The 13291-nt window shown below is 38.4% G+C and overlaps 1 protein-coding gene across 1 annotated transcript; it reads right to left on the bottom strand.

The window, feature by feature from the left end:
- Positions 1–6340: 6340 nt before the first annotated feature.
- olfcs2 (olfactory receptor C family, s2) lies at positions 6341–12496 on the bottom strand. The gene is made up of 6 exons (XM_065282630.1): positions 12279–12496; positions 11106–11397; positions 8996–9814; positions 8645–8875; positions 7473–7596; positions 6341–7362 (listed from the first exon to the last, which is right to left on the bottom strand). Exons 1-6 carry the CDS (start codon positions 12494–12496, stop codon positions 6464–6466), a joined length of 2583 nt encoding a protein of 860 aa, XP_065138702.1. The 3' UTR covers positions 6341–6463.
- Between the last annotated feature and the right edge of the window lie 795 nt (positions 12497–13291).

The following is a 13291-nucleotide window of genomic DNA, read 5'->3' as shown; positions in this document are numbered from 1 at the left end:
TCCAGATTAACCATAATTCCCAGACAGTTGTCTTATTTTATAATCCCAGACTAAATGTTACAAAAATAAATATCTTGCTCTGACATACCTTAACATATCAGTGCCATTGCTTTATCTTAAGATGTACACCAGTATTGTATGTTTGTAAAAAATACTTTAAGCTGATCAATACAACATCAGAGCGATGCACGTCATGATCCTGCCCCAGGCATGTTCAAACACATAAAAGAGGCAGAGCACAGCATCCAATTCCCCACACCTCTCATGTGCTGAAAATGATTGTAAATAGCTTAAGTGCTCCAAAGCTTAGTTTTGCTTCACTAATGGCTGGTAATATCACATTTTTACCTTAATCATTTACTACTCGCATACGCTTTGGATCATCTTAATATGTTGTTTGCAGCTTTGTAGTTTGCATTCTTCACAACACGACTGTAATGCTGACCATATGTGATCAGAGCAGTCTGTGTTTTTACAGGAACATTGAACGATGCGGTAAACTTTATGAACTCTTCCTGGAGTATACATTATGAAATGTTGTTGTTATTTCATCACTCTCGAGTAATTCTCAACTCACATATGGTTACTCGAAGTGTTTCACATAATCTTTAAAATCTTTTAATCTGAAGATGTATGCTTAAGCTGTCTATTTGTATGCTTAACATTTATTAAATAAATTAATAAATTTTTAGACCAAAGAATGTCTATGCATATATGTGTGGATATAATGAAGGTAAAATATGTAGGCTGATTTGTACAGTTCTTGATGCAGTTCTTTTCCATACAAAAACAGGACACAAATACATGCATACAAATTGTAAAGCTGCATGTAAAAACCCAGATAAAGTAATTTAGTTAAAGTAAGCTAAAGGTCAGAAGACATACAAATGATAAATGGATTAAGTGGAGTAAAATAAAGACAACATGTTAAAACTAAACTTGAATATATCTAAATCATTATAATATACTATATAGACCAGGGGTCTCCAACATTTTTGTGAGCAAGGGCTGTCACAATGAATAAACAATCTGGATGGCTACTTTAAAAAAAAAGTCTACTAATTTTTTTATTTTTTTGCTTTACTTGTTGATATGTTTTATTATCACTATTTAAAATGTTATGCAAAATGCTAATACAAAAATATGTAATAAATAAATATCAAAATTTAGGCTATTGATAGAATGTGCTTTGGCGGGCAACATACAGACTCCGTGTGGGCAACCTAGTGCAAATGGCTTTTGTGGCCCAAACTGAACTACAGGTAGACGTCTGCATACAGAGTCCTAGATATATTCAGCAGGCATATCACCCTGTAGCCCAAGACAGCTTGCCCACTGAAGCTAAGCAGGGCTGAGCCTGGTCAGTACTTGGATGGGAGACCACCTGGGAAAACTAGGTTGCTGCTGGTAGTGGTGTAAGTGAGACCAGCAGGGGGTGCTCACCCTGTGGTCTGTGTGGGTCCTAACACTCAGTATAGTGATGGGGACACTATACTGTCAAAAAAGCACCGTCCTTTGGATGAGACGTTAAACCGAGGTCCTGACTCTCTGTGGTCATTAAAAATCCCAGGATGTCCTTCGAAAAAGAGTAGGGGTGTGCCCCGGCATCATGGCCAAACTTGCCCATTGGCCTGCTAATCATCCCCATATATACTAATTGGCTATATCACTTGGTCTCCTCTCCACTAATAAGCTGGTGTGTGGTGGGCGTTCTGGTGCAATATGGCTGCCGTCGCATCATCCAGGTGGATGCTGCACATTGGTGGTGGTTGAGGAGATTCCCCGTTCATATGTAAAGAGCTTTGAGTACTGAGAAAAGTGCTATATAAATGTAAGGAATTTTAGAGTAGATTATTTCTGATAAAAAGCAAAATAAATAACAAGGATTGTAAATTACCTCAAATCATAGCTAAAACTATTACATCAGTGTTACAATGTTATAGCTACAGATCCTTAAATATGCCTGCCTGCCAAACTTCTCTTCACATAGTAATCCATGCTCGCCGCCTCCCACATTTTAAGGAAATCAAAACATTTGCGCATGCATCCGATGATAATGCCTATAAAGTGAAAAAAAACATGTTTTTTGAGACAGTGTCACACCTTTTATCCTCTCAAGCTTGTGTTCAGCAATGATGTCTCTCTCTATCCTCACTATCTGCCATGATGAGATATGGAACCCAGGTGTGGCAATAAGACAAGTGAGTTACAGGGCCTTTGTTTAGCTCAATATGGTGACTAATAACTGTGGTCTTCTTGGGGCCAGAGGGACTTCTGATAACCCAGCTGTGTTTTTGAATTAGGGCTCAGTGAAGTCACTTCATTGTGGAGATTTTCATTTTGTGGCAGCTAGACACCACTGAACTGAAAGGGCTCTATTTTAACGATCTGAAACGCAAGTGCGAAGCGCAACGCGCAAGTGAGTTTGTGGGCGGATCTTGGGCGCTGTTGCTATTTTCCCGGCGTGAGAAATAACTCTTGCGCCGGGCGCAAATCAATAAGGGGTTGGTCTGAAGTAGGTTCATTATTCATAGGTGTGGTTTGGGCGTAACGTCAAATAAACCAATCAGAACGCTAGCCAACATTCCCTTTAAACGCAAGGGCGCAAGTTCCATGGCGGGTTGCTATTATTATGACGGATTTACCAGGCGCACGCCAGGAGCGGTTCACAGCCGAGGAGACCGACGTCCTTGTACGGGGGAATCCCACGCTTGCCAGCATAAATCGGGCACGCCGTGTAACGGGAGGTGGATCTGCCTCAGGACTTGACGCCAGCAGAGGACATCGCTGCGTCCACCCTCACCGCTGAAAGGGTTTGGGGGCTTTGAAATCGGACCCAAGAAACGCAAGCAAGGTCCAACCCCAAAGTACTCTTACAAATCAAGTTCATATACATTAAGGTTTCTTATGAAAACATTTTAACTATTATTTACATAAAATAAACGTAATACAGCCACACAACAAAGTTATGAAAATATTTTAATCGTTATTTGCATGAGAATAAATAAAAACTATCACCACAATGCTCACCACTATGATTCCCCTTATCTCGTGTATTAATATTTTTAAGTGTAACAATTTATGATTTGCAAAAATAACTGTTCATCTGTGTAGATTAGATAAGCAAAGTGTATGCGCGTTGTGCACGCTATACATTATGGTCAAGCATGCGCCCTTAAAATAGCATAATGAACCACGCGCAACGCGCCACTGACTTTAGACTAGTTTTTTTTGGTTAGTAGCGCAATTGTTTTTTGAAACTGCAAAATAGCATAAGAGATGGTTTGCGCCGCAACACGCCTCCTTTTTGCGCTGAACCGCCCAGGGAGCGCAAGTTCATTCCCTAGTTTGCTGACGTGCATCTGTGGAGGGAAAAACCCCGCTGTGCGCCGGCGCAAAATACGAATGATACATGCGTCACTGACAAAGTCAATTGCGCTGGGTGCAAGATAGGGCCCAAGGACTTTTTCTGCAGTGCTCACATTACATGTTAGACCAGGCTATACTTTCATAAGACAGTATTTTTCTTCTTCTTCTTCTTTTCTTTGCATTTTCAGGGATTTATCTTGGAAATTATTTTTGGCCAATGATTGCACTTTTTAGCATAGTAGGAGCCAACAGCTGTCAGTACAACAATCACACAATTCATCCCAATGTTTTATCAGTCTATTAAAGGATACAATACATGATCCATATAGTAAATGGATAATGGACACATCCACATTACACAGAGAATTGAAATGGCTTATTACAAAAGTATGGCAAATGCACATAATAACCACATCCACATGAACGAAAACATTTACATTTTATCCAGAAAATAATCTTAAAGGGACAGTAAGTAGGATTTTAAGTGTATTATTAATCAAAATCAATGTCTTTATTCATAAATATGTCCTTGTTGGTGTCAGATAAGCTCTGCAAGTGATCAGACTTTTCTTTGTAAGCTTAGAATTTCTTCTCTTTACTTACATTGAAAGTCGGGTAAGTCCAAGGAGGTTTCCATGTCATTCCGCCGTATTGATAAACTATAATACCAAAGAGGGACAAAGTAGGCACTAGCACTTTCCACAATGCGTTTTCATTCAGAACATGTGAACCAACTGAAACGGACAAGGAGGTCCGTGATTACATAACGGCTACCATAGTTGCAACACGCATTTGGAAAAGCGAGGTGCTAGAGAGCACTGTTCGTTTGAATGCAAAGTACAATTTCACCACTAGATGGGGGTAAATCCTACTTATTGTCCCTTTAAGCCCAAAGAAAATATATCACCACAGCCTACAGAGATTTTTTTTAAAAAATATCTTGGTGACGCCTACTCTATCCCTGATGCGTTCTTCCAGCCGCTGTCCGCAGAACTACCACTATTAATACAACATTAAGAAGGCACAACACAACATGAAACTTTGCTCGAAGTATCACGTGGATCTCTACACATGAACGCAAGCATTGATAACATTGTTTGTGTACACAGAGTTTACTAAAAAGAAAGGTTTTGAACAACTGACTTTGGCTGTTTTGGTGTCCGCTCGCCATATTTGCCAGACGTAAAGAATCGATTTCCGAATGCAAATGAATGAATCTCGTATAAGGCTCCTTTTTCAACTAGAAGGTTAATATTGTTTTTCCCTTGCGACAAAACAACAAATTATCCGTGCATTTATATGGAACTATGCTTTAGGAGCTATCCATCTTTACTCTCCTCCCTATGTCACATTCGGAGATCGACACATCTTGACTGGCAAGATGACGGCGAGCGGACACCAAAACAACCAAAGTCAGTTGTTCAAAACCTTCTTTTTAGTGAACTCTGTGGACACAAGCAATGTCCTCAATGAGAGACACAGTTGATACTTTGAGCAAAGTTCCCATGTTGTGTTGAGCCTTCTTGGTGTTGTAAAAATAGCGATTTTGATGCTCACAACATATTGAAGGCATAGCTTCTAGTTCTTTTGCGACCACTTCAGGTACTCAAAATGACGGAAGACAAGTTTGAGATGTGAGTGACGTCAGCTGATATTCATGAATATCTTTTCTCCAAACTACACTTTAAACCAATGTTTAAACCTATGGTTAGGTAAAAAAAAATTTATATTTTTTAAATCCTCCCAAAAAGATTCCTAAACATCATGATCCTAATAATAAACACGGGCTTCCTATAAAAACATGAAAGGGATGAAAAATAGCAAATCATTGCTGATGGGGGCAATACAAATATGAAGATGGGGACCAGATTTTGTTATGATAATTTATTATACTGAGGTCTCCCGTGTACAGATATTATAGGAGAACCGGAAAATATACTTATAGTAAAACACATATACTTTTTGTACACTTAACTTTGTAAAGAAACAAATGTACAACTTTACCTTTTGCACAATTTGATGTTGATTTGTTTTTTACAAAGTCTTCTCTAAAGTCTTCTTGTATACATTAACACTATACTCACCTCTGGCAGTGACATCCATGCTGTTTAAAAACCAAATCAAGGTCGATTTTGGTGTTTCAACATAAACAGGAAACAGACCACCATCTCTCTGTTTATAAAGAAACAGATCTGCTCCAAAGAACACAGGACAGACCTGCACCTGATTATCTTAGCAATAAATCCCACCGCCCATGACCACACAATCAAACCGATCACTTTACACAGTGAGAAAGAGTCAACAATGGAGTGAGTCGACAAGTGCAGGGTTGGATGATAAGCCCACATTTTTGTTCATCTTGCTTGCAACAGGTAAATAGGCGATTGTGGAAATCACCTAGGCACCTTTAGATAAATGTGTAATAGATGACTTAATAATAATAACTTAATGTGTAATAATAACTTTCATGCTTAATATCATCTTAGAGCATTTGTGTAGGTGACCACAACCATAAAACAGAATTGCAGCAAAATATATGATTATGTTGGGAGGGGGGATTAAATTTAGTTTTTAATGTTAGTGATTAAATACCATTAAATTATTGCTGTAAAGCTTAACATGTTTAGTTTTACAGTATAACTGGACCTTATAAAGCTTTGTGGTTTGTTATTGCCTTTAATCTGGTTAATAGTTCTTTGGGTGAAATTCCAAGAGTGAGTTTAGCAATTCCATGTTCATGCTCAATAACTTGATACTAGTACTTACTGAAACAAGATGTTTGGGTTGTAGGTTTGGGTGACTATGTGAAATGGGAGAACAGTTGATGAAACTATGGTGTCTACTCATCCATCACACATTGTAAGGATAAAGAAGAGTCAGGGACTAAATGTTTGGAAATCATTTTTATGTTTATTTATTTAATGTTGTTTACAGAGGTACATCTGAATGAACATACAAACAAAACCTCGATCAAATTTACAGGAAATCCATTATCATATCCCTTTGCTTATCTTTAAAAGAAAACGAATGCATTTCCAAAACAAATACAATCCCAACCAATTTACAAGAACCCCATGAAACCATTATTTTACTCTTATCTCGACATCATGTTCTTTTTTGTATTTTTCTCAGGTCTAAGCAGAATGATGTAACACTTCGGGGTGAAGATACACAGCAGCAGGCCGTAACTGGAGGCCAAAATGGCGAAAATCTCCACAGCCACTGTGTACTTGCCCGGTGAGCTTACATATGCTGGCACAAATGCAATCCACACAGCACAGAAGATCAACATGCTGAAAGTAATGAATTTAGCCTCATTGAAATTGTCCGGAAGCTTACGAGCAAGAAAAGCCAGCAGAAAGCAAACAACAGCGAGCAGGCCGATGTAACCCAGCACCAGTACAAATCCCACCACTGATCCTACTGTGCATTGCAGGATCACCCGAGCACCAAGCTCTCCTCCTGCACTTTCTGTGGGCAGAGGAGGAGCCAACAGCAGCCACAACAAACATATGACAAATTGAACCAATGTGCAAAAAAAGATGCCTGCCCTCTGCTGGACAGGACCGAAGTACTGCATCAAGTTAGATCCTGGCAGAGTGGCCCGAAAAGCCACAAGCACCACCACAGTTTTACTGAGGACGCAGGCGATGCAAATCACAAAGCTCACTCCAAACAGTGTGTGACGTAGCATGCAGTTCCACGGCGCAGGTCGACCGATAAAAACAAGTGCACAGAGGAAGCACAGCGTGAGAGATACCAACAGAAGAAAGCTCAGCTCGGAGTTGTTTGCCCGCACCAGGGGTGTGTCACGATGACGGAAGAAGGCACCCAAAACAGTGGTGGTCAGTGTTGCTCCAGTTACAGATAAGACGGTCAGGACAATTCCCATGGTATCTTGCAAGGACAGAAACTCCACAACCTTTGGGATGCACATTGTCCTCTCAGTGTTTGACCAAAACCGCTCTGGACACCTAATACACTCTGCTGAGTCTGGAGGATGATTTTATAGCACAGATAAAGATATGTTAACAGTCAGACTTGTCGGTAGGGTTAAAAAGTAATGATCTTGTCATAATTAACTAATAAAAAAATGTGTATACCTGTGACATTACTGATTTCCCCTGCTGCACAAGGAAGGCAGTCGAAACAGCAGACAGGTTTTCCTTTTTGTACAGCCTTCCTTGTGCCTGGGAGACAGCTCATACTGCACACAGACACAGGCACCTGAATTACAGAGGAAGAAAACTCCATCAACCTCACAACAAACCTCAAACAACACAATATCTGACAATACAACAAGCACATAAAGGAGAACAAACAGACTAAAAATGCTTTGCCGCCTCACACACATGCACGGTGGGGAGCCGTTCCTATAAAACACACATACCGTGCAGATTCTCATACACAAAGTCATAGGCTCATCTCAATGACACGTGTCTCGGCTCTCTACCCATTAAAGTTATCTATGACCTAAATATGTTAATGGATCATGGATCATAGACACATGCACACTATATATATATATATATATATATATATATATATATATATATATATATATATATATAAACACACACATTTTAAATTGCAGATTGTAAAAGCACATGATCAAAAGCATAGCATATATTCAATATATTTTGTACAAATAATAAGTGTAAGCACAAAGATTGTGTCAAAGACGGTTTATTTTGGGATATTTGGGCTATTGTTCTCTTATCTGCTGATTTTTTTCACTATGATGAAAGAGTCTTACTGGCTCTTCACAGAACAAAACAGGACTGACAATAATAAAGTAATGATAGGACAACAGTGTTTTTATACAAATATTTATCATGCATTTTTTTTCCTAAAATTTTAAAAACCTGCCTTAAATTAAGCCTTTTAAATTTAGCTTGTACAGACATTTACACAATTATTTAAGCACTTAACCACCCCTAAACATGGATGAAGTTCATTGAATGGATTATATTATCGAACCAAGAGGCAACATATCAAGTCAAGATGCTGTAACTTTTTCTAAAAACCAATTTCACTTTTCTTGACTGTTATTTATCAACTTGCTCTGAAGGTCATTTTTAGAGGATATTTAGATTCAGTTGTGGTATTTTATTGAATGTTTTGCTTGGAAGTTTACTTGTGCTGACTTTTTTAAGAGAAAAACTATTTGATTTTTACTTTTACTTTATTAATTTTTGTTTGTTGATTAAGTGACCAAATATTTTAAACCACTGAATGTAAGGAAAAATGAACCCTATAGTCACTGAATGCCTACCTGGTCTGCCCGGCCTCCACCCCAAACTACCCGCTCAAGGTTTATGTTCAGTTCCTGTCCTGGTCCTTTGGCTGCATCAAATTGCCCCACCTGGACAAAATTCACTGCTCCGCTTTCATCTACATGCCAGTTTATAATGTCATAAGAGGCAGATGGCTCTCCATTATCTTCAAAGTAGACCCGCTCACCCACAGGTGTTGTGAAGTTTACAGCATTTAAATAGTGAAGAAGCTGTAAAAAGACAACAAAGATGAACATATGCAGTAGTTATATGACAAAAAAATTCAATGCATTAATTTTCAAAAAGCTAAGTGTTGGTTTATAAGAATTATTCCTATCCTATCTGTGTACCTGTCTTGGATTTATTCGGTGCACATCAGGACATTGTCCATGTTCAAACGGCCCTTTACCAGGCTGACAGGCCATCATGTTATGAATAGCATTAGCAATAGCATACACAGCTTTATACACATTGTAAGTGACTCTCAGCTGTGAAACATCTGTGTAGATGCGTCCATGTTCCTCTACATTCTCTGTGCCCGTGCATCTTGGTTTATCAAATGAAGGCTGCCAGTCTTGGGCCAGCGAGCAGCCAAAAATGTCTTCCCACACATCTTTCACAAAAGGTTCATTTGGCTGCTTCAAAGGATTGAGCTGGGCAAGAAAAGTACCAAGACCTTGAATATCAGCCCTGCGAAGGGCAAAGCCAATGGTACCAGCAAGAAGAGGAATGGTGGCCAGGTCAAAGAACTGTATTGAAGTGCTCCAGGCCTCTGTGGCTATCCACTGTCTGTCGGTCACATTCTGCACCTTCACTTCTTTGAACAGAATTTCAATGTCTGGTCCGATGGCAAACGTTACCACCACACGAGCTGTGGAAGTCTGGATTTTCTCCACAATCCGCCTGATTCTGGTCTGTGAGAGTGATTTAGGAATGAACTCCAGGTAGTCCACACAGATTCCTTTACCCTCCAGTTCTTTCAAGAGCAGCTGAACGCCACTTTTACCATAGTCATCATCTCCTGCAACCACACCGACCCAGGTCCAGTCCAACAGATGCAGCAGACGGGCCATGGCTTTGGCCTGAAAGGCATCGCTAGGAACGGTGCGCATGAAAGTGTGAAATCTGCGACTGTCACTGAGACAAGCACAGGATGCAAAGTAACTTACCTGAAAAATAAAACACACAGAGCTAGTGGGAAAAGAGTATAAAATGGGTAGCAATTTGGTACAGTAACATGAGAAATTCAGGAATTCTGTAATTCGTAAGAAAAAAAACAAAAAAAACAAAAGCACCCATTTAATACCTGTTAATAGCAATGAAATAAACCTATTGTTTACTAACTAAATATTTGATAAAACTATATACTGTTCTGTATATACAGTACTATAATAGCTCTTTGAAATGTGCCTTTAAAAGAGACTTTAGCAGAAAAAAATTTATGTAAGTCTTGTATGCCAAATTTACACAACATGGTCACTTTCTCCTGACATGATTGCTGCCTGTTTTGAGTTAAGTTTGAACAAAGTAGCAAAATAAAATTTCTGTATATTGTATGTAAATAGGCATGGGTCGGTATGAGATTTTGGCAGTATGATAACCTTAAGCAAAAAATACCATGGCTTTACAATATTGCAGTTTTGCCATTGCAACTCTAAAATTTGTTCTTTTCAGATGTATACAAATAATCAACTTTTTAACTGGACACAATACATTTTATTTTTAAGCAACATGTATGCTGGGTATATTTTTTTCACATATATATAATGTAAATTACATGACTTATTGATTTAATAAATTTTGTGTAAACCCAGCTCATACCTTGCAAACGGTATTACAGAAAATGTTAGTGGTTTTGAAACCTCGACTGTTTAAAACCTTGGTATACCTTGAAACCTTTAACCAGCCCATGCCTAATTTTAAACGATTTATAATGGTGTTCACATATCAGAGTCTTTGTGTAAATCATAAATACTGTATGTGACTTATATTGTTTACAATATATAAGAGGGGTGATGTGGGAACATACTGTACAGTACTATGTCAAATTTTTGCTACATTGAGAACCCAGAGTTGCATTTTTGTTACACTCCTCAAATTTTCACCTAACATAATACACTCTAAAAGATGATGTTAAACACTTAAAGCTCTTAATCATAGGGGAACCATTTTTAACACAGAGCACCTATATAGAACCTCTGTAGAACCATGAGTGGTGCTAAAGCATGACCAAAGCACCACTTATGGTATAGCATAGCACAATATGGTTCTACACATGTGCTACACATGTTCTACTATATGAAGTAATAGCACAAAAAATATTTCCTATTATTACAAGCCAGTGAAGCACTATTAGTGCTATTTAGAACCAACTTTTCAGAGGGTAGTTGGACAAAAATAATAAGCAGTTGGGGCATATGTAATGGGAAAAATAAGTTGTTTATGGTGATTTTACAATACCATGGGTATATCAAACACTCCCAGTGTGTCAGCCACCACTATTGAGGCAGAAGAACGGGCGTCTCCGATAATGACAGGCACCATTGGGGCTCCGTTGCACTCCGCTCCTGACACCGTCTCCTCCTGCCCGGTTACCAGAGCTAAAGCTGCACTCAGGGTCGTACCCTCGGCAAGACAAGTGTCAGCTATCAGATACCCCAGAGTAACATTTGGAAGCAGGACAGGATCACGATTAATCTCCTCTACTGTGAAGATCATTGTTTTTAGCCAGCGGTATGAACGAAGGTCAACACTGAGAAAAAAATACAATTTGGTGAAAACTGTTGCAGATGAAAACAGATTTTATCTGAATGTAACAAAATCCTGCAATTCAATTTAAAACTCTTTTGTCAGGTAACTTATAAACATATTCCACATAGTAACAATACATTTTTATTTAACTTATTACTAGTAAACTAATTGAATTCTATTATTTGGTTAGGCCACCAAAATATTTTTAGGTTGGATAGGTCAGTAGCATCTTCTTTAAGGCAACAACTGGACAACTTCAATTTTTGAAGTTTATGTTGGATTGCATTGGTAACATTTTACAGTAAAGCTCAATTTGTTAAAGGAATAGTTTACCCCAAAATGAAAATCCTGTCATCATTTACTCACTCTTATGTAGTTACAAACCTGTATAAATGTCTTTGTTCTGATGAACACAAAGGAAGATATTTTGAGAAATGTTTGTAACCAAACTGTTCGTGGACCCCATTTACTTCCATAGTATCCTTTTTTCCTACTATGGAAGTAAATGGGGTCCACAGACGGTTTGGTTACAAACATTTCTTAAAATATCTTCCTTCATGTTTATCAGAACAAAGAAATGTATGTGGGTTTGTAACTACATAAGAGTGAGTAAATGATGACAGCATTTTCATTTTTGGGTGAACTATCCCTTTAACAATAATGAATTAATTACTAGTTTGAACTAGTAATGAACAGTAATTTCATAGCATTTATGGATCATGGCTACTATTAGTTAATACAAATAACACTGTTCATTTAAACAAATATAGTTAACAAATGGAACTTTATTAAAAATGTTACCACAAAACCCCTCAATATCCCTCAATATACAATCGACAACCTTGCGTTATGTGACATTTGATATATTCACACTATACTTACCTCTGGCAGTGAGCTCCATGCTGTGATTGAGTAAAATCAAGGTCAGGTTGTGGTGCTTCAACATGAACAGGAAACAGACCACCAATGATCACATCTCCCTCTTTGTACAGACTTTCTGAAACCGATCTGCCCCACAGACCACAGGACAGACCTGCACCACACACCCTGACAATCTCAGCAAGGAAGCCGACCACCCACAGCCACACAATCAAACCCATCACTTTACACACACAGAGAGAAAGTCAACAAGTGCAGGATCCTGCAAAGAAAGGGAAAGATGATAAGCCCCTTTTATAGACTTGATTTTGCCTGAGGCAAAAGAACATGCAAAACAGGTGAGTAGGGAGATAAATGGTGCATATAATTGGTGCATTCTTACTAAAGTAATGAACATTACCATGTTTTGCATGTGAGCAAACAGCATAGAATATCAATTAAAACGACGGCGTTATTTTTGATGCTTAAACATAGCCACAAACTTAGACACTGTGTGGTTGTGTGACCTTGTGATCAACCTGTGTTGGTCATGCTACAGGGGATATACTCTGTAAAACAATTAAGTTGAAATAAATTAATTTAACTTTAATTTATAAGTTACAGCAACTCATCTTGGTTACAGTATTTCAATTCAAATGCTTGTTTCAACCCATAGTTGGATAACATCAACCCAGCATAGGTTTATTTATAAACCAACTGTTGGGTTTCTCCATATTTGACCAAACTTTGGGTAAAGCATGCAACCCAACATTTTTTTAGAGTAAACGATTTGCACAAACTTAAATATAATGGTGTTAATTGAGAGATGCTGTTTCTCAATTCCAAGAATGCAAAGAACTGACCTTGGAAGAATGAACTCAGAAGGTCCATGAATTAAGATGTGTGTGATCTTCCTGTTGGTCACATGACCTCCCCAGATTTCAGTTCAGTGCACTCGAGAATATCAAGAACACATCCGTGTATTTTCATGCATCCTCTGTACTTGTGTTCTTGAGAATTGGAATTGAAATTCGATG

The sequence above is a fragment of the Paramisgurnus dabryanus genome, chromosome 9 (assembly GCF_030506205.2).
Source record: "Paramisgurnus dabryanus chromosome 9, PD_genome_1.1, whole genome shotgun sequence".
NCBI classification, from domain to species: Eukaryota; Metazoa; Chordata; class Actinopteri; order Cypriniformes; family Cobitidae; genus Paramisgurnus; species Paramisgurnus dabryanus.
Note: the sequence above shows the minus strand (reverse complement) of the source record. Positions and strands in the feature narration are given on the sequence as shown.